Source organism: Pseudorasbora parva, chromosome 2, assembly GCF_024679245.1.
Source record: "Pseudorasbora parva isolate DD20220531a chromosome 2, ASM2467924v1, whole genome shotgun sequence".
In the NCBI taxonomy this organism is placed as follows: domain Eukaryota; kingdom Metazoa; phylum Chordata; class Actinopteri; order Cypriniformes; family Gobionidae; genus Pseudorasbora; species Pseudorasbora parva.
Genome location: NC_090173.1, coordinates 29,661,120 through 29,689,098, shown reverse-complemented (window position 1 = coordinate 29,689,098; position 27,979 = coordinate 29,661,120). Strand labels below are relative to the sequence as shown.

General features: G+C 38.0%; 1 protein-coding gene across 1 annotated transcript; it reads left to right on the top strand.

The window, feature by feature from the left end:
• fbxl16 (F-box and leucine-rich repeat protein 16) lies at positions 1–27,979 on the top strand. The gene is made up of 6 exons (XM_067414942.1): positions 1–335; positions 10,188–10,851; positions 18,029–18,537; positions 21,823–21,907; positions 22,057–22,120; positions 23,401–27,979. The coding sequence occupies exons 1-6, from the start codon at positions 325–327 to the stop codon at positions 23,547–23,549; spliced, it is 1,482 nt and encodes a 493-aa protein (XP_067271043.1). The 5' UTR covers positions 1–324; the 3' UTR covers positions 23,550–27,979.

Sequence of the window (27,979 nt, the reverse complement as noted above, 5' to 3'; positions counted from 1 at the left end):
GAGAAAGAGACAGCGAGTGGGAGGCAAGCTTTGTGTGGAGAAACAGAATGAACGGGCTGTTATTTTAGGCTAGGGCATTATTTCACTTGTTTAATATTTATTTCCATAAACATATGAAGTGGTATTTTCCGGCTTCGGTACTGAGAGAGGTTTACGTGTCAAATTATCATAACCTCCGCAAGGAAATAACGGGCAGGGCTGCTGTTGCTGCTGCTGGTATATTTATTTATTTTCCCTCATGCGTCCTGCAACGCTGTGGGAAACGCGATCAAGCCAGGCAGCGATCTCTGATTTATGATGGATTAATGGTCGTGTGAGCTGCATATGAAAGACAGGTAAGACAATCGACTGGTATTACATTCCATTATTCTTTAATGTGATGCATGTTTTGATCAAGCTTAGATTGCGTTTGACGCAAAGGATTCCAGGATACTGGTAATGACAATTGTCCCCGGGGAACAAGCATTGATAGAGAGGGGATCAATAGTGCTGATCTTAAAAAAGGAGGAAAGGACAAGGAAACGAGAATGCAACATTATTACCGCTCGGGTGAACGTGCATGTCTTTGGATGCGTCTCAAAACCTAGTGTGCTTCCTACCTAGGCTGCATTTTTGGACATCACAGGCGCATGCTGCCCAAAAATGCTGCACGCGCGACCATACACTATGTTGCCTTGCTGCGTAGGCTATTACCATATCTTACAATATCTTAAATGCATGCAGAACAAGAAAATACTTGCGAAAGATACTAAGTATCTTTTAAAACGAGACAGAATTACGGATTCATTAAGATTTCCATGTGATACCCTGGTAGGCAGCTCACTAGGTTTCAAGACAGCCTTTGTCTCGCTTATGGGATGCTGAATAGTCCTCATGTACATGACGTCACCTGTCCGTCTTCCTGAGGTTGAGATACACACGTTATCCTCCGCGTTTCGCTCGGTTGTCATGATGTAACAGGCAAATGTTTTGTTCGATAAACGGCAACGCCGTTACACAATGACAGAAGGCCCTAGAGTGTTTATTAATATTTAGACAACTGCATAATTCCACACTTGGCGTCAAGGTTGCTCTCCGTGCAGTGTTCTACGACGACAGGAACTTAAAGTGATAGCTCACACTAAATCGAAAATACAGTCAACGTGTACTCACCCTCATGTCTTTTGAAACTTTGTGATTTTATTATGTGAAACAGAAAATATGTTTATAATGTTTAGTTTACAAGTTTAGTTTTTGTTGTTGTATACATTAAAAATGAACTGAAGGTTTGGATTAACAGAATGGTGATTAATGACAGAATGCTTATTTTTGGGTGAGCCGTTCTTGTTAGAGCTAAAGCTTCACTGAACGAGCTGCACATGGCTGCGAATGAAGACACACCTCTCACTAAACAAGCTCAACTGTTAGGTCTACAGGATTTCTTTAGTCTAGTCAGGGATTGAGTCTGCTAAGCTGTTTAGAAGCTTGGAAGACCCTTAGTGATTAGGCCTACTATTTTAATGTAAAATGAGAGCTAATGAGAGTTAGGCTATGTTTAGAAAAGCACATGCGTACTACTCTTACCATTAAGTGTACAGAGTATTGTGAAATGAGCATGTGCATTTTCTTTATGCCTACCTGGATGAAGGACTACATTTAACAGCAATAAGCAGAATACTAGAGCTTATTATTAATATTAGAGCTTATATTGCACAGAAAGTACCATAAACCGGAACTCCAACTCTGTTCTTCTGAAGCCACGTGTTGAAGGGCTGCCCATGAGGCTATCCTTTCCGACAAAATTAAAATGTTTAAATGAAGATCTTATTTTAACTAATATAATAGGTGAAAGTGAGCATGTGTGGGGCCCCTACGTAACCCACACGGCATAGTATACACTATCTTCAATAAGAAAGTGTAGATTACTTATCTTCACTTTTACAGATAATTCCTTCTCTCCTGGTCAGTTTTAAGGGCTGTTCACACCGAGGATTACAACTACGAAGTTTTAATAATCATCCTAATTCTGTGAGAATACCAAAGTACAGAGCACAGCAGTAATGATAAGGACTTAGAGGAACAATGTCATTGAAATCACTTTTAGAATGATTTTTTTTCCAGCTGAAGAAAGTTAAAAACAGAGCCAAACCCATAAGACCTTTGTTCATCTTCAGAATACAAAGATATTTTTAATGAAATCCACCATAGACAGCAACATCACAGCAACTTTCAAGGCCAAGAAAGGTAGTAAAGGACATTCAACCTTAATTTTGTGAAGTGACGAGGATAGAACCCGGAAGCGAAACCCTTTAAAGATGACGCAAGATAACTGCAGTTTGTGCTTATAATAAACACAACAATATCGTCTGTTGTTTAAATTCGAAATAGTGGTTAGCAGGAACAAAACAGATACAGGTGCAGATTTTCTTTTTACATTGATATAATTTTTGAAGTCTGTAATGGTAAAGGGAAACTATCTCTCAGAGAGTACAGATTTCATAGGGTTGTCCCACTTACAAACTTCCAAAGACTTGGTTAAACTTCCAAAAGTTAATTTGAAATTCCACCGAGGAAGCCTCAGAAGTGCTCTTAAGCCACCTCTCGCTGAGAACACGACTAGATTGCGCGGTTGCTTTGAACATGCAAATCCCTCTCAAAGAGACCACTGCCAATCCTGTCCACTCCATGGAGCTTCCGCTATCCCATCTCCCCTGTTCCCTCTCTCGTCCCATCCCCCACCCTCATTGTGTGCCAAGCACCACACATCTGTCCGTGGCAGAAGCGCCGGGTCTCCATTCTCTCCTTGTTTGTTGTTGTAGGGCTTGTGTGTTTCGTCAGTAAATCCAAATAACATGGGTAAGGAGGCCGGGCCTGTAGGCGAAATGAAAAGGCTTGCGAAAGTGGCAGAGGGGAGAACGGATTTACACCATGCAGACACACTGCCAACCGTTGGCGGAATGCTCTAGAAAGTTTATAGTGGTTTGCCCTTGTATTAGAAAGCAAAACAACATTTTCTATAATGGCATAGTTGTAAAGGAGAAAACTTGCAGGCCAAACATTTTCATGAGCTTTTGGACAGGACCATATTAATGAAGTCCAAGTACTCTCTATTTACTCTCCCTCACACTTTCCAAATCTGCATTACTTTCTCTTATCTATAAAACAAAAAAAGAAGACTTTTTTAAGATCCAAAAAGGACTTCCCTGCTACATAATTTGTATGCCTTAAAATGACACGAAAAGCCCTGATACTGACAAACATAAATGGCTTGTAAACAAAGGACAATATAGTAAAAGGGATTAGCATGTGTACTTAATCTCAATTTGTGACATACTGCCATTTTCAATCAAATGTTTTTTTGTTTTTGGTCAGTTTTGGCTGGGATTGAGAACAGACAATAATCATCCCTAGGAAAGAAGTACATAATCAGAATTTTTTAGAATTGTGGGCTTGACCCAATAGGAGTCTTTATTTTGGCGTCAAATTTAAGACCAGTTAAAGGCAAGGATGAAATCTCATGAAACGTTTGTAAAAAGCATGAGAACAAGCTAAACAAACAGTTGAATCAGTTATTTAATTGATCTGTTTGTAATGAAGTAGCCAATTTATGTTTGATAAACTCATTCTAGCTATTCTAATCCTCTCAGCTTGATTCAGAGAAGAACTTCTGTGTGTGTGGCAGTTTTATTTGGAAAAGTAGAAAGGCGCTCAGCATGCGGACATAATTTATAGCCATGTGCTTTTAAAACACCCCCCTAATTATTTAAGAGGTGCTTTTTCCCCCCTTCTGTATATCCAGATGAACTCGCTTGAACCCATCTGGATAGCAGCCATGCCCTTTCCATGTCTCGCTTTCAAATAACTGTTTCTGGAGGTTTTCCCTGGCTACTTCCCATTTTCAAATTCTTCATGGGGGCGACAGCTGAACTGATTTGTTCTAGTGATGGAAGTTAAGAGAAGAACCACACAGCTATAGTATCTGAATCGTGTGATGTTCTTCAGAATTTGAATGACAAGCAGATACACATATAATGTGTTAACATTATTTATGTAATGCTGTTTCTGTGTATAAAAACCTATTGACTGAAACATGAGAACACACACACAGGTTATAGTTAGACCTTTGCACAGAGAAAGGTCACTGTGTCAGAGAACTGCTGAGCAACATATACTGGTTATTTTAATGCAGATATGCGAGTGAATCACTTTTCTTAAAGTGAAAAGTAAACATTGTGACAATATCACCACAGTATTATGAGGTAAAAATGTACTTTTATATACAGACCCCCACCTATTACTCTTTTTTTCGTTAAAATTATACATTTTGTGCTGAAAAGGAAGGTAAAGGCAGCATATGGAAGGGGCCCTGGAAAGCTGCCACTGCTTCTTACTTGGCACATATCTCAGTACAGAGAGTTCCCATCAAGTCCCGTCCAGAATATTTCAACTAGCCAGCTTTAAAAAAAAATAATAATAATAAGTCCCTTGCAACTCAACCATTTGCTTGCTCATGGTTTGACCATGCCTTGTTTGATTTGCCCCAGTGCAGATGACAACTTATTGAATGGGGGGGCTTCAATTTCTATTAGGAACTCTCCACTGCATTACCCACACAACATCTTGGTGGGCCAAAGACCTCCTCTGCAGTGCAGAAGTGTAACTGAAGGCATTCTGATGTGCTTCATCAGGCAGTTCAGTTGCTCTCCTTGGTGCTGAAGTTGCACTAACAGGTCTCTCTCTCTCTCTCTCTCTCTCTCTCTCTCTCTCTCTCTCTCTCTCTCTCTCTCTCTCTCTCTACTGTGCTTTTCCATTTGCTTCCTCCTTATATACATCACATAAATGTCTGCTAGTTTGAGATACTTATAGTTCCTCTTATTTCTGGCTGATATTTTTGGCTTTCATGCCAGTTTTCCTATTTGCCCTGCCATTTGACATGAATTCATTTCTACAACCTTTTTTGTTTTGTTTTCTGCACCCCCACAGTCCCATCACAAAAGCTCAAATACCCTTTTATCAATATCTTAATAAAATGGCAATTAACAAATTGAAATGTTCAGAGAAACTTTATAGTGGATTAAACTCACTCAGAACATACACATTTTGTATTCTTTCCTCAAACAGACACTGAATGATTTAACAAAACAAAACAAAGTGATGTTAATTGTGATGAAATGTTTTGGGGTCAGTAAGATTTTTTTTAAAGTGACGGTAAAGACATGCGTTAACAGATTTATATTTTTAAACAAATTACATTTTTTTATGCATCAAAGAATCCTGAAAAGATGTTTTGTTACAAACTTTTTAATCAGCACAGCTCTTCTCATCATTCATTTCTTCTAATACATTTCTTAAGCACCAAATCATCATATTAGAATGACTTGACTGGAGTAATGGCTGTGTATGCATGTACAAACTACAAATATTAGTCAAAAGATTATAATCTAGTTACTCTATATTATTCTATTATTATTATATCATATTGTGTAATAAAAAAAAAATCAAAATAGAAATCTTTTGAATTATCCTTCCCTTACTTAAAGGGTACATAACACACAGTTTCTGCCAATCCCACGTTTATCTTGAGGACCTATAGAGAGTCTTTAGTTTATCATATTTATAAAAGAAAGATACTCTAAACAGATTCTTTCCGAAAACAGCCGAGCAGTAGGTGGAGTCACAATCTTTCACACACACTGCATTATCCCTGGAACACTTTCAATTCACTATCCATTAGTGTTGTTTACATTAAATGCACTTACACACTGGTTGCCAAAAAAAACAACAGACATTTGATGTGGTTTTGACTCATCATGACCGGGAACAAACACTTGCAGAACTCTGTTGCTGCTCCGTATAAACAAACTGCATCCACTGTTTCCTTAATGCTGGGTTATGTGGGAAGCTGAATGATGTTCTCTTCCTCACAACCAGGGGAGGAAGTACGTCGACCATACGTGGCTAACTCAGTTAGCTAGATTTGACTGTTGACGATTTGGCTTGATCTCGGATTGTTTGGTTCTTCGAAGCTCATCCTGGACTTGCTGTCATAGCAACAGGTCCGTTAGCTTAAACCTGCTCGGGAGCTGCTTATTTCATGTAAACAGGATTAGATTGCATCTTGAGGTGATACTTAAAATCTGTCCCAGCCACTGCTACTGTATTACAAGACTTCATTACTGAACCTGGGGCAATGATAATTTGAAATAATAATAAACATAAAAGTTTATTTTTGTTGTGTAAAATATGTGAATAATTCTATAGACACAGTCACTTGATTGAGAGATTTACTTGTGAATTGTGATGGAATAATTACTTTATAGTTGTATTGGAGGTTTACACACATTGTGCAGTTAATCTCCGTCGTGCATTCATTTGAGAGATGAAGGATAATATGGGAGTAGCTTAATGCAGCGCAAGAGATGCAGATCATTTGATCTTGACCGTTAAGAAACTTTAATTAATACTTCACATTAAAAAAAATCTGCTTCAAATTGAATTAAAAATGAAATTACAACTATAAAAATGTACTATTAAAAAATAAAAATGTAAAGTGTGTACAGATATTATAAAATTGTGAATATAAATTATTGGGAATCATGTTCAACAAAACAGTGAACATTTAATTGATCTAACTTTTATGTTGATTTTGTCGTTTGTCTGTTTCCTTATAAAGGTCCAAAAATGTTTTTTTCTTCTTCTTCTTCTTCTTCTTCTTCTTCTTCTTCTTCTTCTTCTTCTTCTTCTTCTTCTTCTTCTTCTTCTTCTTCTTCTTCTTCTTCTTCTTCTTCTTCTTCTTCTTTTGTGACAATTTTTTGCCAGGTGGTTTTTTTCATTATATGATGTCATTACGTTGTCTTGATGCCAGCCAATCACTGCATTGCTGATCGTAGTTTCGAGTATCGATGCATCTGCCCTCTTCAGGGAACACAGGCACGAGCACTGAGCTCAGATAACTTAATCCAGATATTTTAATCCGCAAACTTGTTTGAAGAACCAAATTAGCCAGAGTCAAAAATCATCGAATCATTAGTCAAATCATCTCAGATATATTAAGCAAGGTACGAAGAATAGGCCCCTGAAACACACTTCTTTAGTGACATTGTTGATTTCATGGTCTAAAATCTAAATAACAGCACTGTCAACAGCTACCATAACCGAGCAAAGCTTGTTGATGGGCATGCTCTTGCTCACACGCGCTGATCAGAGAGAAGTGCCCATACAAGCAATTCTGCCCTTTATGATGTCATACAGGGCCATACTCAAAAAACTTTCTGATATGTATTTGAATCCCGAAGTGCATTTGCCACAGAAATACTCCATTAAACGTCCAACTCAAAATGTTTAGCTTGAGAATCCAAGCATGAGGATTTTAGCATGCAGATCTCTTTACTGGGGTAAATGAGTCAGAATGTATGAAATAGCCTTAGACCTTTGGGAATCCCAAGTTTATTTTGATAAATGTCTAATCAAACCCTTAAGTTCTTGCACTATTTCTCTTTTGATCAGATATAATCGTAGAAGGCTCCACCTCGAGTGTGGGTGGAAATGGGGTTTCTAGTTTGCTCTTTAGTGTTTGGTTTCCTAGGGAAACAAATTAGATGTATTTTTCCCCACTAGTTTTCAAAAGCTGTGAAATAAGTTGTGCATTTGCATAGTTTTTGCCTATATTGTGTTTCTCTTGTGAAGGTCTAGTGGTCATTCAGTCAAAACGCTCATGCAAAATCAACACATTTTGCTTTTCCTTATGTAAATCCAACTCATTGACTTTTATTCATTTTGCATTCAAAATCAGTAAATGCTGGAATGTGCGAGTATTCCAGCTGCAAAGATAGTTGGCTTATTGAGAAAAATGTCTGAAAGCAAGCAACACTCATTGACATTTTACACTTGAACCATTAGTTCACAGAGCACGCACACCTGCATGGAGGGTTTTAAGGTGGACCAGGGTGTTAAAAAAGCATCTCCAGTTCAGAGTATATTCTTATATTACTTATATATTTTTATATTCACTTCCTATGCAAAGCATTTCTTAGAAAGATTATAATGTCCTGTTTTAATATTTTATCACTTGCAATTTCCATTTTTGGTTGTTTTATTTGTAATTTAGTTTCTTTGTTTTTATTGTATTGCTGAGTGTTCAATGGTCTTCTGTAACTGTTTTGACGACTTTTACTTACTGTACATTAATTCATCAAGTCTTTGCTGAAGTATTGATAATTTCATAAGACTATGATCATATCATCCACCTATAACAGTGCTAAATTCTGATTTCAGTATTGAGCAAAATAATTGTGATTATGATTTTTGCCATAATCAAGCAGCCCTATGGGACATGATACATATTTATGTGCTGAAAGTAACATAATGATTTTAACTCAACCTTAATGCATAGGGTGAATGTGACTACATAGTGAATAATTAAAGAGTCAGCGAGAGTAAGTGAGTGAACACATGCATTAATGTGTACAATACAGTAAAGCACCTGACACTTGTGTCATGCACCTCCTGAGTTTACCATCATAGCGTGTATTAAATGCCAAATTTCTAGGTTCATTCTTTGTTCATTCTTTCCATACCGAAATTGACTATTTACTTAAAATCATGTCATCATGCTTACTATGGCAATCGATGTAGAAATATCAGATATTGAACAAACAGATCAGATTACCTGCTAAATGACAGTGTAGACAGTCAGTCTTAAAGATTGGATTTGGAACAAATCTAATTTGGTCACTGTTAACCAAGCCTCTAAATCTAAGTGTAATGTTACAAATATTAGGGTACAGTGGGGTTAAAAAATACTTAAAGGGATAGTTTACTCACAAAATGAAATTTGTATTAGCATTTGTTCTAAACCTGAATGAGTTTCTTTCTTCTGTGGAACACAAAAGAAGATATTTTGTAACCAGACAGTTGCTGGTAGCCATTGACTTCTAGGAAACAATTCCATGGAACTCAATGGCTACCTACCAACATTCTTTAAAAGATCTTCTTTTGTGTTCAACAGAAGAAAGAAACTCATACAGACAACATGAGGGTATGATTCAAATTTTCATTTTGGGGTGAACTATCCCTTTAAGCCACCCACAAACTAGATGAAAAGAAATGGTAATATAAGTTTGTTTTTACAAATAAAAAAAAATATGAATGCAAATAAAAGCTTTATACCCAAAGTATGAGGGCAAAGATATCCTCCTGAAAGGTTCTTCAAATTTCAAATGGAAATTTTAGCCCCATGAGGGCTTTTTATCCCAAATAGGTTAATATCGATGCTAACATAACATAACATAACATAACATAACATAACATAACATAACATAACATAACATAACATAACATAACATAACATAACATAACATAACATAACATAACATATATAAATTTATATACATATATTTACATAACAAATTATTATTAATTTATTATTATATACTTGTGCTTTCAAACACTCCTGCTCCCTCTTTCAAAAACCTTTCAAACACTTCCATGTGCATTCAAACGCTTCTGTGTGTTGATCATTGTAGCCAATCACAGGCACGTCCGATGAGCGCGTGAGCACAATGGCCAGTCAGAGGTGTTTACGAATACAGCTCAACAGCGCTCAAACCGTCACATTTTTAACATTTCAGTACCGATTTGGTATCCCCACCTGTACTTTTGACAACACTAATATATATATATATATATATATATATATATATATATATATATATATATATATATATATAGATAGATAGATAGATAGATAGATAGATAGATAGATAGATAGATAGATAGATAGATAGATAGATAGATAGATAGATAGATAGATAGATAGATAGATAGATAGATAGATAGATATAGATGTGTGTGTGTGTGTGTGTGTGTGTGTGTGTGTGTGTGTGTATGTGTATGTATGTATGTATGTATGCATGTATATGTTAAGAAAATGTAACATTTATTGCAAAGAGAAACACAAAAATATGCTGCTAAAAATATGTACCCATCATATTTGTGGGCTAGTGAAAATGTTGGCAGGGCAAGTAAAAATCTGTCATTGGAAAAAAACTGTTACTGTTAAGCCCTGCCATAAAAAATAACACTTTTTGAAGAGCTGTGATCACATTAACACATATGCATATATTTTTTCCAATCATAAAATATTTTCATTTCAATCTCAAGATGTTATTGCATCCAAGAGCAATGATTCAACTCTGGTCTATTCACAGGCTTCCAATGCTGAATATGTCCACTCCCAGTGACCTCAAGTCCCCCTGCGTGACGCGGAACGGCATGGTCAAGCTGCCCCCCCAGCCCAACGGCCTCGGTTCGGCCAGTATCACTAAAGGCACACCTGCTGCCAAGAATCGCCTGTGCCAGTCGTCATCTGTGCCCACCATCTTACCTCCCCCTAACCTGCCCTATCACCTAGAGCCCCTGCCCACAGCCGCCTCACTGCTCGGCCCTGACCTGGACACGAGCCCCGTGACTGCCATCAAACCTCCCCTCCGACAATTCCCCAAATCCCTGCTGGAGAGACAACTGGTGCTGGACGAAAAGGTGCTGAACCGGCTCTTATGGTACTTCACCACAGCAGAAAAGTGCATTCTAGCCCAGGTGTGCAAGACATGGCGGAAAGTGCTCTACCAGCCCAAGTTCTGGGAAGGTGTGATGCCCATTCTACATGCCAAGGAACTCTACACTATCCTACCCAATGGGGAGAAGGAGTTTGTTAGCCTGCAGGCTTTTGCTCTTCGAGGCTTCCAGTCCTTCTGTCTGGTGGGGGTCTCTGATTTGGACATTTGTGAGTTCATTGACAACTATCCACTGTCAAAGAAGGGAGTCAAGTCTGTCAGCCTTAAGAGGTCGACTATCACGGATGCAGGACTTGAGGTAATTATGTCCAGGAATTATTTGACTATGAAGAAATTACATACATTTTCAAGCAAAAAGCTATACTGTCCAATAGTAAAGATTAATCAATGGGTACAGGCAGAGATTTATTTCACAGTGACAGTATAAACAAAAAAGTTATGCCCTCACGAAACAAAATAAAATGCAGGACATGACTTGTTTTTGTCTATCAGTTGCGGTTTGCTATTGCTGTGATGTTCTGTGTGTGACAGGTTCTCCCATCCTCATGTCAGTAAACATTTAATCAGAAGAGAGATGAGATATTGCTACAAGAGGAAGGGGAAGTTATTCTAATTAAAAATTACAAATGCACATTATTAAGAAAAAGATGTGCACAGATAAGTAATTTATAATAAAACCTACAATAAGCCATAAAAACATGTCTATTTTGATTTCTTAGCATTATTTAAAATAGTTTAACACAACCTATGAATAATCTTACATTTTGCTTTTCAACAATCAAATAAAACATTTAATTTTTAAAGTAATTCTAAACTGTTGATTAAAGGTCCCATGGCATGGATTGTTTTATTATTTTATAATGTTTCCTGAGGTGTACTTATATTGTTAGTATGGTTTTTAAATCAAAAAATGGCATAATTTAGAAATAAAAGGCATTTTTTTCTATACTGATATTATCCCTCTGGTTTGAATGCTGTTTCAAGGGGCGTGTCTGCTGTGAGACTTTAGTGAAAACACCCACTGTTGTGATTGACTGACATCTTTGCATTTGAGATGAGATTACGTGCGGAGGGGGCGTGGTTTAGTGTGATGGGAGCAGGAGCAGCAGCAGCAGCAGCACTGTCAGTCGAGAGAGAGACGGAGCTGTGGAAAGATTGTTGAGGAAGTGATATTGTACCGAGTTTTTGAGAGCACAAGTTTATTTTGTTTGTATCTGAGAGCTCTGAATAAACACAAGTGAACTTTCCAACGTTATTTCTCTCACAAAATGCTTTCACTACAACTAACAACAAACACGACATCGACATGAATACAGTAAGAGCTTACAGTAAGAGCATAATGAGCAGCGTCATTCAAACGGCAGTTTGTGCTAGTGTGCACTGCAGATATACATGTGGTTGACCGATCCGAACATTATAAAGAGTATTCTTTGATTGCTCTCTGTAGTTTAATCATTTAAATGAATGATTTGTTTCATGCTGCTAACAGAAATGACGTGAAGTTGATGGTTTTAGTCACTGGTGAAACGGTCCATATGACTACAGTGGTTCAACCTTAATGTTATGAAGTGATGAGAATACTTTGACACAGAAGAGAATAAATTGATGAATAAAGCATCATTTTTTTACAATGAACAAAACATATATATATATATATTTTTTTTTTTTCACTGTTTTCCTACGCCGTTAGAACGCTGCCTCATTTTTTAGCCCAAATCCTGCATTAGCATCCATGCATGCGTTGTGGTGCTCATGTGAACAGCGTCAGCCAATACAGAGGCAGCGTTCTGACGTAAAACCAGGAAGTTCACTGTGTTTACTAAGTGAACAGCGTAGGAGACTGACACGGAAGAGAAGAAATTGTTAAATAAAGTCTTTTTGTTTTGTTTTTGCAAATACAAAAAGTACTCTCGTCGCATTCTTGGACGAAGGTCTTACGAGTGTGGAATAACATTAGGGTGGAGTAATTCATGACAAAATTTTAATTTTTGGTTGAACTAACCCAAAGTTAGCTCCCAAGATTTCCAAATTTTGCATCATTTATCACCCACCCCTATTAAGTATGACTAAATAATTAGCTGGTTGGTAATGTGTTCAGTAGCACCAAACATACATGGTCAGAAATAATTGTGTTTTGCAAGAACATGCAGCAATAATCACACTCATCACACTTGTCTCTATGCTGTTGCTATTCTAGGACTGGGCTTTTGTTGCCATGGTGAACTCTCAATTTGTTCGTGACAGCATCCAAGCTTTTCCCCCTCAGATATGCAAACCAGCATGTGCAGTGATATAAGCTGGAGCTTCTTCTGTCTGAGAGAGGCCTGTGCACCTCGGGCTTGTTTGTGAATTATATAGGGCAGGGCAGATATCACAGCACAAGGCTTGGATCATGACCAAGTACTCAATAAAAGAGCAGAGTCCCGCCTGTAAGAGTTGCTTTCTTGCTGAAATGAGCTCTTTCCCTTGCATTTCATCTTAGTCCCTTTATTATAAATATAAGATGCCACTTAACTTTGTGATTAAAAACATAAACTGCGCACATTGTTCCCTCTTTTTTCTTTGGCTCTATAAATAGGTCAGTGGGGTCAGTTGCAGTCCATCTGAATGCAAACATTCACAACAATTAGGCCAAAAATCTATTATTATGCACATATTTGAGCCATACACTAGATTTATATTTTGGACAATCTTTACATTTAACACACATAAACTTAAAGGGATAGTTCACCCTAAATTGAAAATGTGATGTTTATCTGCTTACTCCCTGCCCCAGGGCATTCACGATATGGACTATGCGACTTTGTTTCTTCAGTAGAAAACAAATAAAGATTTTTAACTCCAATTGTTGCAGTCTGCCAATCGTATAATGCATGTGAATGCGAATGGTAATACATGAGAGTATGAGAACTATGAGAGTAAAAAACTTAAGACACTAAACGATCGGTTTGTGTGAGAAAATGAACAGTATTTATATCATTTTTTACCTCTAATAAAATCACTTCTGATGAGTGAACAATGTATAATATATGGCGTAGTTTACACAAGCACCAGAAGTGATCTCGCACAAATCTCTACGCCAGATCGTGTACATGGACCTCACTTACCGGAAGTGATCACATGCAGAAGGCTGTTCTGGACATACTGTTTATATTAGAGGTACAAAAATATATAAATAATAATAATAAATAATAATAATAATAATTAAATTAATGAATTATATGAATACTGTTCAGTTTCTCACACAAACTGATCGTTGAGTGTCGTAATACTTCAATGTGTTCAATATGGATTTGTCAGTGCATAGTTTTTTTTTTTTTTACTCACAGATTTTTATACCATTCACATGCATTATACGACTGAAAGATTGCAACGGTTGGAGTTAAAAATCTGTATTAGTGATCTACTGAAGAAACCACAAGAGTCACCTATAGTATATCTTGGATGCCCTGGGGGTAAGCAGATAAACATCAAATTGTCATTTTTGGGTGAACTAGCTATCCCTTAAAAAATGTATTAATGGTTCCAAGTAGAATGTATAATTGACATTATCATTATTTCCATTTTGTTTTGTTTAAAAAAAAAAAAAAAAAACTGTGACATTAAAGAAATATTAAAGGTTCCAAATATTATTTACAGCCGATTGTGATTGTTGATACCACTGGAAATAATTTTGACCCATAATAAATCTGTCCCTCATTAATTTAAAGAAGAAAAAAAGTCACATGTTCTGCACATCTGGCCAAAAATGAAATCAGGTATCTTGTATTATGATCTAGTAAGTCTGTGACATAAGTGTTTGGCTCAAAAAACAGTAGGCCTAAGCTAGGGCCCCGGCTGGGCGATTTTATTTTATTTTTTTAATTTCGAAATCGCGGTTTTGAATAAAAAAATGTTAGCAAGCGTCATGCATGTTGACAAATGACAAAAGAAAATGACTCGACCACATGTTTAGCCTAGAAATCTAGACGAGTGTCGACTAGCAACTCTCAATACCCTTCTGAGCTGTAATCGCCAAACTCTGGTCGGGCCAATCACATCGTGTATAGAGTCGGTGGGCGGGGCTTAACATAATATAGGCCGAGTTGCGCTTGCGTGCTCCTAGTAAACACAGAAACTGGCGAACGGCGGTCTTTCAAATCAGCTTTGACTGCGACTCTGGAAGACTTGGAGTTAAGCTTTTCTCTGAGAAAAGAACAAAGAACGGAACTGAAGTCATTCTTAAGAAGGGAAGATGTGTTCAGAGTTTTGCCGACCGGACACGGCGAATGTTTAATCAGTCAACTAGCTCTGCTTCACCTTCGTTGCTCTGGTTGGTGTAGCGCTATCCTATCGCATACAGAGGGAGTTTGAAAGACAACCCGCCCCTTTGATTGAGCCCTGTCAATGGTGAGTTTCCAGACCAAACATCTTGATGTGGGTCTGGCTTGTCAGGCTAGCACATGTTGGCACGCCTGATTAACGGAGGCTCTCGAGCGGCTGTTGTGTTGACTTCACACAGATACCATATCGCGTTGTCGAAAACACAGGACGCGGCAGTGGAGAGGAATGGGGGGAAATTAAACGCCAGCAGAGCTTCTAAATTGAGCTCCGCGTTTTTAGAATGCTGTTTTATGGGTGAAACGTTGCTAAAGACGCAATACACAAGTGCAACAGACGTGTCAAAAACAACAGAAAAAATGGCTTGATGGAAAAACATGTAAAGAACTACTGCATGTTTGATATTTCATGTTTGCATGATGGCGACCTGGTGCTTGTTTTTACAATGCATTTGACATGCTGCTACTCACCAGTGAGACTGCATCACTTTTCCACCCGTTGCGCTTACCTTGAAGTTGTCGTTGTAGTTCTGCAACATCGAGAAAAGCCCTGGGGCCAGTTACATAAACAACACAGCCACCTTAAGTCTATGCTAGTTTGATACGTTGATAACTTGTTTGTCGATTCAAATTTGACCGATCTACATTTTTATGTAACTGACTTTAGGCCAGTTTTGAAGAAGATTTCAACACGCCATTTTGACACCATGAATTCCGCATGCTGCAACGACGTCAAAACTCAGAAACGATTCTGAATTGTTGTTGTTGAACCGCAATGCCGAGGAATCGTTCTGTTAAAGGTACACTATGTAGTAGTTTTGCAGTAAAATATCCAAAAACCACCAGGCCAGCGTTATATATTCAGTGTTATATACATGTTCAGTTGAGTACTTGCAATATCCAAAATGTTTCCAACTATTTGTAAATGGTGAGAAAATTGCTGTTTTAACCAATGACCTGGAACGTTTCAGCATAGCGTTTGAGGGAGTCGCCTGTCAATTGCTTCATATCTTTGGTTTTATTTACGGTTTCCGGTTCTGTTTGGCAGAAGCACTTTTCTCTTAGATGTGTGAACAAGTGTCACAGCAGCTGCTGACCGAACGCACAGAGTAACATCATAACATAATTTTAAACACACTTAAATGTATCTAATATGATAAACAGAGCTGTATTACCTATACTCATGACCGGAAAAGCGGAAATAGTGTGCTACCCGGCGACTGTCCTGTCCCGTCATAATAAAAGTCCCGCTGCTTGCGAGGCGTGTGTTTGTTTAACAATCGCTCCAGCGGCGGTGCTCAGCTCCACAACACTCGGTCCTGCTCTGCTTCATACTACAGTAATGTTAATAACCGCATCCATCAACATGATTTCTGCCTGTGTCCTATTTTCCACCAGCTGTGAGGTGAAGACCAGATCTCCCAAGATACTGCGCTCAAACTTGTCATCAAACTACGCCTTTGTTTTGAATAGGCGACCTCTAGTGGACGGAAAGCTGCATAGTGCACATTTAATCTAGCTGAAATCACATATGTATTTACTTTTATAATTAGCCTAATTATAAAATAAAGGCATATATAAACAAGTATGAATCTGTGAGCAGGAAAGCTGACCTTTAAAGGCCCACCGAAGTGCTTTGCAACGCGCCACATTATTATTAATGTGTTGATGTGTTTTCTCCTGAAACAGCTCCAGCTGTTAGCAGCTCCTCCCCTTTTTCGGAACAGCCAATAGCATTTTGTTAATATACAGTTTGACTAGAGCGGACCTTTCTGTTTGGTAAAGCCAGTTTCCTCTAACCGTTTATCATCATAATCTCCTCTATATCGCTTTGAAATGCAGCGTTTTGTACTGAATTAAAATAGGTCGATATGTTTGTTGTCTGTGCTGACTCGCGCATATGATCCGCGCTGCACTCTCGTGTCTGTAGAATAAATTTAGACCTGAGCTGTTGGTGTGTGCGCTGCTGCAGTGCGTGAAGCTAATGTGAAAACAGACTTCATTCGCCTTAAATGAAAGCATATTTACACTGAATGGTTTCCTATCACATATATAGTGTGCTGTGTGCCTTTCACCATGTAGAAATTAGTAAATGTGTTTTAACAACTGAACGATTTCAGCCGCAGCTTCAGCAGCGTAGGGGGCGGCCTTTAGATTCTAGACAGCATTTTGATTGGACAGAAGATTTGACGAGAAGGTGAAGTCTACGATGATGTCATCAAAATCTGAGATTTGTTTTAACGGAAGTGAGAGACTGTAAATTTTGAATGCTTATATCTCCTTAATGCAAATGTTGTTATTGTTTTGGAACATACCAGCTTATTTATAACTTTAAGCCTAACACAGTCATACTAAAAGCTAAAAAACTTCCATTCTGATTTCAGTGGGCCTTTAATTTCTAAATGATATGCGCCGACTTTCTGTGGAATAGTGAGTGAGAGAGTGCAGTCGGGTGCATTGCGCGGTAAAAGAAGGAAACAATTTATATAAATTATAAATGTATAACATATACACAGTTTTTCGCACTATGGGATTGTCTTACGTTTTCAGTGATACAATTTGATTTTATACATTAATGTATATTTAAACATTTGATACTTTCAAATTCAAAATACATTTATTCAGTGACGGCAAAAACAGTGATGTTCAATGGAGTTTCATTACAAAAAAAATTTATTAATAAATTCACCATTGGAAAATTTCCTAAAAGCTATTAGTTTCTATTAGGTTGTCAAACAAAAACCAAACATCTCAGCAACGTTCTGTTCATTGGTTTCATGTTTTATTTATTGTTTTATAACCATAAAGTTGAAAAAATCAAACTATCAAACTAAACTTCCCTGCAACATTCTTGCAATTAGTTCTCAAAGAAATAACTAACTGTTGGTTTAAATGGTCTCTACAGCCACCTAAGCACTGTACATTTTAGATTTTTCCCTGTTTTGATCATCTGTTTTGTAGAGTAGCTTACTCTACTGAGCTGACCTAAGTTGGGGATGTCCATTAAAGGAGACATCCATAATTTGCATTGCTAAAGCTGCTCCAGGAATGGTCCAAAAAAAAAAAAAAACTTCAAGATAATGCTGTGATTATTCATTAACTTTTAGACAGCTCTCACTGAAAATTAACATTGCTCATCTATCCTGGGCTCTTCAGGTGATGCTGGAACAGATGCAAGGGCTGATGCATCTTGAACTCTCCGGCTGCAATGATTTTACAGAAGCCGGCCTGTGGTCCAGCTTGAATGCGCGGCTTACCTCTCTCAGCGTCAGCGACTGCATCAACGTGGCAGACGACGCCATCGCCGCCATTTCTCAGCTCCTTCCCAACCTATCGGAGCTCAGCCTGCAGGCCTATCATGTGACCGACACGGCCATGGCCTACTTCACCGCCAAGCAAGGCTACACCACCCACACGCTTCGCCTGAACTCCTGCTGGGAGATCACCAACCATGGTGTAGTCAACATGGTGCACAGCCTGCCCAACCTCACCTCCCTCAGCCTGTCGGGCTGCTCGAAGATCACAGACGATGGCGTGGAGTTGGTTGCAGAGAATCTGAGGAAGCTCCGGAGTCTGGATCTGTCCTGGTGCCCCCGCATCACTGACATGGCCCTGGAGTACATCGCATGTGACCTACACAAACTGGAGGAGCTGGTTCTGGACCGGTGAGTGTGCTGAGTTTGCATCACGGAGCGGAAAGTAAATCTTGCTGATATTTCCTCTTACAGAGCCTCATTGGGAGCCGGTTTCTGTTCCACAAAGTAGTTTTAGACCAATATAAGCTATAAGACAGGCTGGCTATAAGACAAAATATTCCACAAAAAAAATTAATCGATCAAATTATATAAGTAATAAATACATGTTTTTTTAAAATATATGTTTAAATATATAATAATTATAATAAATATATATTTAATAATTTTTTAATGTTTTGATTGAATTTTGAGCTGTAGCGTCCTTTGCTATGGTTCACTCATTTCACTTTAAACAGGCTTAAAATGAGCAAGAGTGCTGTTTTCCCATATAAACCCGATTGCAAATGTGATAGTGATTTTATATAAAAGGTAATGTTAGGCGACTTACATTTTAAAATAATGTGTTTTTACCTTATCTGTTTTTCTTTATTTTGCCAATGAAACTGTTCTAAACAAATCTACGGTAGAGCCATTGTGCATCTGTGAGGAACAGTGAATCCATGTTATTAAATGATCGGTCAAATGACTCAACTCAACAACTCACTCATAATGACAGTGGCTGCGTCTGAAATCTGGTAGACTTTTGCCTACTCTTTTATGAGTACTGTGAATTCATACACACTACTTTTGTCACATACTCTTTTTTGCGTACTATGTAGTAGGGCAGTATGTGATTTCGGATGTGTTCGACTTGTAGTGGCGCTTTGCCTGTGCAGACGCATCAGTAGGATATCAAAGTACCATGAGAGTGATTCAAAACGTTATGGAGCCGTATGCTCTCTATTCGCTCTCGCAGTACTTTGATGTCATGTACCGAACGGTCCGTTAAATTAATAATTGGACTGAATGATTAAATGAAACGCTAATTAAGATGATTTGCTTCCACCACCTGTCAGATTCAGTTTCATTTTTTTTCCTATCATTTCATTTTTCTATAAATAATATTGCCAGCAGCTGATAATATCATACCCATGGCCTGCCATGTTGAAAGAAAGACTGTCCTCACTTGCTGTTATTCAAACATGAGGTTATGAGATTGCTTGAAAAGGATAAACTTGTCAGAGCTTTTGGAGCACTAAAGTCATCAGAAAATTCTATTCGTGTTCATAAATATAATTCCTATAAAATCCTTTTTCTGAATTTGTATTTCTTTGCTCTCAATGCCTGGTCATTTCGAGGTCCGATGTGCTCCCTGAGGGGCTAAGAGAGTGACAAAGACCGAATGCTTTCGCTTTGTGATTATGGTTTTGATTGGTCGTGAAAAACAAGATAGAATTTGTGGATAGTGGTAGATAGAATTGCAGTCGCATTCCATACAATGTGTTTGTGTCTGTATTTTTTTCTATTGGGGGGGGAGCTCCAACTGTTTCTTTGAAATGGGCCTCCGAATTGCAAAGGCTACATTTGCTATATGCTATTATATTCAATAATAGCTTTGGCTTTTCACTGTTTTTACAGTGGCTCTTGCTGCATGTTACATCATTACACCAGTAAATGGTGGCAAATGACTGTTTGTTCAAATATGCTGATTCATTTTCTTTGGCTGTGCCTGAAATCGCCCCTAGACCCTTAAATAGGGCACTAGGGATTGCCATTTAAAGTGGTGTCCGAAACCATGGTCAAATTTCAGTCACAAGTGAGCATCTCTATGCCCTACTTACTCTGAAGGGCAGAGCCCTTGAATTTGGGACTTTGGAGGGAGCAGGGCACTTGCGTGTCATAATGAAGCCATTTGGAACGCACTTGAAGGGAGCAAGAAAGACCATGCAAATTTCCTCTTTAGCTTCACATGAATGTCACCACGACAACGTAAGGCAGCAACAACAGGATAATCTTTTTGCTGTTAATATGATACAAATAAATGTACATTTATAATGATTTTAAAATATGCTTTATGTGTGCGTGTGTTCCTGATTTACTCTCAACTTTGTTAAGCATTAAACACATAAAGCATTTAACACATTTATCACCTGTGAGACCTTTAAACTTTTAACATTTTAAACTTAATATAAAGTGCATGACAAACATTTGTATAGTATACAAAACAAAACAAAACAAAACAACGTGAATTATTCTGTTAATCAAATTGCCTCCTTAAAGTGAAAGGGTTTGCTTTGCTAATGGACTTATGAAAGGGCCCTTTGTGAAGGGATTTAGGTGTTCACTTTAGTTTGGAACGTCCCTACAAATGGCGTCCCCTTCCCGAAGTGCCCTTCAAGGGTGTAAAAATGCTGCTTGGAATTCACCCCATGGTGGACGTTCTCGAGTGCACTCATTTAATCCCACAATGAACCGCAATGAAAGTGTACAACAGCTAAAGAAAACCCACGATGCGCTGTGAGAGTCACATGCCAAATGAATTCCCATGTCTCGCCATAAGATGGTACCTGTAGTTGAATCGTCCATCCATTCATTTTCCACACTGCTGGTCCAATGTGGTTACAACATATTATACAGGTATAAATTCCATTTTAACTGACTTTTAATTAAGATTTATACATCGTTTCAGAAACAGCCATTGAGTCAATCACTAAATCGATTAGTTCAGGAACGAAACAACGTTTCGAAGAAAAGAGTTTTGTTCTAAAAAGCGCAACATTGCTGCCTATAGCAAAAAAATACTTCCGTTGGGAATACAAATATTCTGTCTTAAATGTAAGCTACTCAATAAACTGAACTGTTGTACACTACCAAAATCACATTTGCAATTGTGTTGTATGGCTGGGGTCGCTTTAACGTCTTTGGCTCGTGGCAACACATTGATGTCTTAAGACATAAAACGATCAGTTTCTGCAAGAAAACAGTATTTATGTTATTTTTTACCTCAGAGCAGATGAATCTTATGTAGTATTCCCAAGTATTGACATTGCTTGCATCGAATAAGGTCATCATCATAGATATAAATATAAATTCCTCATTAGTGCCTGCACGGATTGGTCGAATGGGGCATCCATGTACATATATTTGCTACGTTGGAGTTAAAAAACTTAAGTTGTGTTCTACTAAAGAAACAAACACACCTGCATCTTGGATGCCCTGGGGGTAAGCAGATAATTATCAAACTTTCATTTTTTGATAAACTATCCCTTTAAAGTATGAAATTCCCCCTGTAATATCGTGGTATTTTTTTGTAAGTAAACCATATAACCATATTTTGTAACCACCAACTTCCTACACTGAATAATTAATCTAAATAAAATAAAATGAAATGAAACAATCCTAAATGAAATCTCTCCTTCGTATGGCTATATTCAGATGTGTGCGGATCACAGACACAGGCCTGGGTTACTTATCTACCATGTCAACTCTGAGAAGTCTCTACCTGCGCTGGTGTTGTCAAGTAAGTGTCTGTATAGCTATCTCGGTCACCTAAATGAACAAATGAATAAAAAAAAGAAGTTTTGGATAATTGACACTTTTTTTTATCAATCACAATTCATCGCTAAAGCTGCTTGGAATTTCTTGTCAACTCCCCTTGTGTGCTTTCAGGTGCAAGACTTTGGGTTACAACATCTATATGGAATGAGGAGTCTTCGTCTTCTCTCTCTAGCAGGTAAAACCACTCTTTCTCTGAAAGTACAGTGCTGATTCTGCAGGATGCACTGATAAAGTCCAGATAAATCACTATAATGAAATGACAAGTAGTGGTCTGTTATGAAATAGATCCTTTCTATGAATACCTGAGCTTAAACGGTTAGTTCACCCAAAAATGAAAATTCTCTAATTAATTACTCACCCTCATGTCATTGGACACCCTTAAGACCTCTGTTCATCTTCAGAACACAAATGAAGATATTTTTGTTGAAATCCGATGGCTCAGAAAGGCCTTCATGAATAACCATCACCTTCATAGGCCGGTCATGAATCACCACATCGGATCGCAAACTGCCAAACTGCTGAAATCGTGACATTGGCGATCCTTATCATGAATCGATACACTTATTCATAAAAGTTTGAAACTTTGTTTTGAAATTGGCCCATCACTATATAAATCATTATTTATTTATTTTTTTTGTGCACAAAAACTGTTCTCATAACTTCATAAAATGATTGTAGAACCACTGTAGTGAGATGGACGTCTTTAGTGCCTTTATGGGTCTTGAGAGAGGAAATGACATTGGTGTCAATGAAGGCCTTTTTGAGCCATCGGATTTCAACAAAAATATCTTCATTTGTGTTCTGAAGATGAACGGAGGTCTTACAGGTGTCGAACGACATTTGGGTAAGTAATTAATGAGAGAATTTTCATTTTTTTTGGGTGAACTAACCCTTTAATCATGTTATGGAAAAAGCTCAGTTGATCCCTCAATAACAGATAGTGCTATTTGTTATTAATATAATAGTACAAATATATTGCTTTGTAAAAGAAAGATACGTTACACATAATCATGGTGTGATAAGCCTAATTTTAAAGAACATTGTACATCAGAAATATAGGCCCGTTTCAGCAAGGACCAAACAAGTTTCTTATATTTAACTAATATTATTCATCTATTTAGTATGATAAATTTTAAACTAAGAACATTCAACTCCTACTGATGAAAACACACTTCCTATAAAACTGATTATTTAAACTGCATTTATTTTAGTTAGAGACATTTGAAAAAGGAACAAAAATAGGAAAGAGCGATGTTACAATAACACTATTTAAATATCTATTTTTTAATTGTTACGTTTCTTTTCTCCTATTTTTTTTATTTATATAATTCCTGTATATAGGTTTAACGGAGTAAAATCGAATCTGTTGTAAATAGTAGTGTTGTCACACAGCATTATAAACAGGAAGTGAGCTGTTGGCGTTTGCATTGAACCGGCTCTCTTGATTTGTCTCAGGGTGCCCTCTGCTGACCACCACTGGCCTATCAGGCCTAATCCAACTGCAGGAGCTAGAGGAGCTGGAACTGACCAACTGCCCCGGGGCCACAGCCGAACTCTTCAAATACTACTCCCAGCATCTGCCCCGCTGCATGGTCATCGAGTAGAGCAAAGAGTTTCATGGGCACCAGCACCCACCACATCACCAAAACCTCCTCCTACAGACTGATGATAAACCCAACTTCATCCTGGACCCACAGGGAGAATCAACGAGAGAAACTGAAAGGAAGTTTATTTTCTGGAGGGGTGAAAAAGGATCATTGACATGAAAGATAAAAAGGGAAATCGGTGGAAAAAGGTCGGAATGGGCCTGGAGTGGCGAGCGAGAGGGAAAATGTACAAAGCGCAGTGGCTAGAGCTTTCATTAAATAACATGACACATAGGAATCAGCCCCCACACATACATGAAACATATTCCTCCACTGAACTGTGAGACTAGCTTCCACGTCTCATCCAAAACTGTTTATCTTGAAGTGACAACGGTGTGCGCTGCCTGTTTGAGCTGTCTCTCATATCCAGGGAAAGATCGAGAGGAACCGAGGCGTTTGAGGGAAAGAATGAGGTTAAAGAGCCACTGCAACAGGGTCTCTTGGCTTTTGTCCAGCGGCACCTGGGTTTCTCGCTCCCCGCCGTGGCACTGCCGCTCCATGTCTGTGTCTTATCAAAGGAAAAAAAATTGAGAACTTGAGAGATGAACAGCTACGTAGAGTTTCACATCAACGCTACTTGCTTTTTGTCATGCGGTTCTCTTTTTCTCTTCTTTTTTTTTTTTGAAATATTATTTTTTTAAGTATTATTTTTGATGATAGGATTACTGTGAAACATTTATGGTATGAGTTTGAGGTATGGGACACTTTGAATGAGATGGAAATCCAGGTACGGTGAAGGTACAGTATTAAAAGGTACTGTCCTTTGAAAGGAACCAGCATAATCAGAAGTCAGGAGGTTATTTTATTTTTTTCCCCCAGCAGACATTTCCAGATATTTCGAGTCGGGGAGCGGAGCGGATCGGATCAGAACTGCTCATACATTTTAATGTGGTTCAAAGGGACTTTGGCTTGTACAAAAGCTAGCTTGGCTTTTTCATCTGCCTGTTTTTGCTTTAATTCCATTTTGATGTCAATTGATATTAGTGGCTTATGTGCAGGTTTCCATATTAATCCTGATTCAAACGAAGATGAGATCTCTGAGTGATCCCATAATGCAGCGGGCCGTGTGACGGCCTTTCACAGACTGTAACTGCACGTCATTGCTTACTTGTCACCAGACCAAACCATTACAGCATGGCTATTCTATTCTAACATAGTTTCTTACAGTAAGGGCGCACTCTTTTAGCCCAAATGCTTTTATATACATCTGATGAATACAGTTTACAGTGATTTGCATCAAATGCAGAGGCAGGCCAGTGTAATTAAAATCACCAAACATCCCACGCAAGATTATTACAGTAGTATCTCTTTATCTAGCAGTTTTGCTTTCCCACTAAGCAATACCCACATGTCTGCTTTTAGATCAGTAGCGCCTCTTTTACTTTCAGAGATGCCGGGTTCTTCGTCCTCACAGTTGTGCTCATCTGTGTTGCCTACCTCACTGTAAAATTGGGGTATGTGGAATACGAAGAATTTACAGAAGCCATTTGTTCTTTTCCAAGCCGCTCCATACCCCATACCGAACCCTGCATTTGTCTTCTCAGGAGATTAATGTGCTGCTCAGATCATCTCAGATAGGTCTGCTGTGATGGTAAAACCTACTTTACCCAGTCTAAAACTTAAGACACGCAAAAAACAAAAACAAATGGCATGGCACACATGTTTGGAGTCTTAGTTTGGTAAATAATTGCATTAAAAACAACCCCTAAGTTGAAATGCTATGGACAGCTATGGTAGTATGCATACGATTTGCTACTTTTTTCTTCAGGTAATTGTACTTGTGAACTTTTAGATCAATTTACTAGCTATAACGCACTCAAACCAGGGATTTGACTGGTTTGTGCCCCTACTGGTAAATGCCTCAACTACATTCTGGACTTAAATAAGAGTAAGGCAACGTATTCTGATTAAATAACTCGCTTCCTAAAGCATAATTTCAGAGCGATGGCAAAGAAGAACCATTTTGGGTTCCCCAAAGAACCTTGCAGTGAATAGTTTTTAAACCAGTTCTTAAAAAAATGGCCTGCATTTTACCAATAAAGGACACGTAACAATAACAGTGAAACCATTGAAATGAATGAGACTTGTAAAGGACAGCTAGGTAGCAAGTTAATAGTACTCCAAAATAAAAGTGGAGAACAAAACAGATGGATACTATGCCAGGATGATTCCAACATCACTGTTTCCAAAGTCCTAAATAATCTAGGCTTTAGATAACAGATACGAAAAGATTCATTTAAACACTAGCACTCACCTCAGACAGTCGATCTCTCTTCGTGTAAATAGAGACCTATTAAATAGGTGGTCACAGCTAATCGAGCCCTCGAAAACTTTTAATCTTACTACCTTGTGTGACTTTATCTTTTGAATCATTGAAGTTGTTACATATTTATTTGCTTTTACTTAGTGGGTTAATTTATTGACAAGATGCACCTATTTATTTATTTATTACAATTATGAGGATGGTACAAGGTTGTTTATTTATAAGTAGAACATTTCCAGGGGGTTACAGAAGAGACAGGAACTAGCACGGGAATCGGAAATGTGTTTTTGTCATATGAGTTGATGAATTTTTGCCATGGTTTTAACGGTTCAACAGCAACTGGGCATGTTTTTGGCGGGCAAACTGTTGACACACACAAAGCTGACAGACAGAAGAATGGAAGGGCAATAACTGTTTGACAGAGGCGTGGCTGACAATGTGTTGACCTACCTTTTCTAACCCTCCTGCAGCCCAATTTCTTTTTCTCTTAGTGACACATTTTGTTTTTGGTTGTAAAATGGATGTCAGTTGACTTACAGTAAAACGACATTGTCTCCAGGATTGGATGTTGAATATTCTGCACCAGTTATTCATATGAGCTCGATTCTTTTTTGCTGTGTTTAAATGATTTGAGCTATCCTGATAACTGTTAGGAGACATATAGCAGTATTTACACTCACCCATTGTCTTTTAAAGAAACAAACAGCTTTATTAAGTAGCGAAGGTTTAAAGGAAATCCCATCAAAACACTTTTCATCCCGTACGTCTCCATTGATAACATAAACGGAACCATTTGAAATGAATGAAATAAAAAGAGATTATTATTATATCGCTAAGGCATTGCATAGTATTTGAGGACAATTATATGAAACTGTCGGAGATATTGTATTAATCTTGTATAAATAATATTGTTTTCACTTCAAACCCAAGCCTTTTCCCTCTTTGTATGGAATCAGAGTCTATGTGTGTGGGATGGATTTTTTTTACCTAATAGAACCCTAAATATAAATATTATAGCTTGTGCACTAACCCCACTGTAATCTGTACATATATATCAATATGTCGAGGTCATCTGTCAGAAAGTTTCAACTCAAAACGAGTCAGCAGAAAAGCCTGGTCAAGAAAAGTGGCAAGATATGCAAAAAGGTCTTTTAGCGATGAATCACATCAGCAATCGATAGTATAAGAGACTTAAGCTTGTTTCACTTTGTACATTGAGCTAATATCAAAGACATGTTAATAGGGGCTAAATGCAAGAATATTAACAGATGTTTATTGTGTCTGCATGGGCAGCGTGCATACGCCTGCTGCCTTCCTCATATGATCTCGAGGCAGGGTTACCTTTCCGACTCGATGAAATACTGGTACTACTGTGTGAATTTCGCTTACCTACAGGACCATTCTGGCTGGCAGATACGGAGCGCTTCTGTCTGATTTACACTGTAAATTTAAACCATTTTCAAGGCCAGTTTCCATGAATAGTGCTTCTCTATTCTTGCTCTCTAAAGGAGTTTTACTAGCTTACCACATCCAGAGTGTGTTGGCAGTTTCTGTTCACCCTCCAGCTTGCTTTTAACTCTAAATGTCTGGCGCTTTTAATTGTTAAGCGAATAGATCCTCTAACTCTTCCCAGCTAACACATGTCAGGATTGTTTGTTTTTATACATTTGAGAACGACATGATTCAATAACAGAAAACGACTCTTTGTATGTACGTGTACCTGTAATACTAAAAGAATATTAGTAATGCTTTTGACATTCATACAGGGTCAGTAACAACAACTTTTATTCTGGTGCAAACATGGTTTGGGTGACTGTGGTTCAACAGCCTAATGAGCAATGTTAGATATCCTCCTCACGCTGATTATCTAAAATGTTTCTTTCATTTATTTGATATTTTATTTCTCTGGCGTGACATGGGCACTTCACAGTTCTCGGTTCTTTAGGGTCCATTTCTTTCTGTAAATACTGTTGTGGTGGTTAATTTAAAATGAAAGAGAAAAAAAGACAAAGTTTTATGAACTCCATCTTATGGCTGCAGTGCCTTGTCAGACAAGCGTTGTTGTTTTCAATTGGTTGGTTCCAGTCTGCACCGTTTTAGTAAAAGTTGTACAAAATAAGCACCA

What these genes read in the sequence shown, in the direction of transcription:
- fbxl16 (XM_067414942.1), top strand. An exon ending in TCACGGATGCAGGACTTGAG is followed by an intron (nt 10,852 to 18,028) that starts GTAATTATGTCC and finishes TGGGCTCTTCAG; the next exon opens with GTGATGCTGGAACAGATGCA. An exon ending in ACCTGCGCTGGTGTTGTCAA is followed by an intron (nt 21,908 to 22,056) that starts GTAAGTGTCTGT and finishes GTGTGCTTTCAG; the next exon opens with GTGCAAGACTTTGGGTTACA.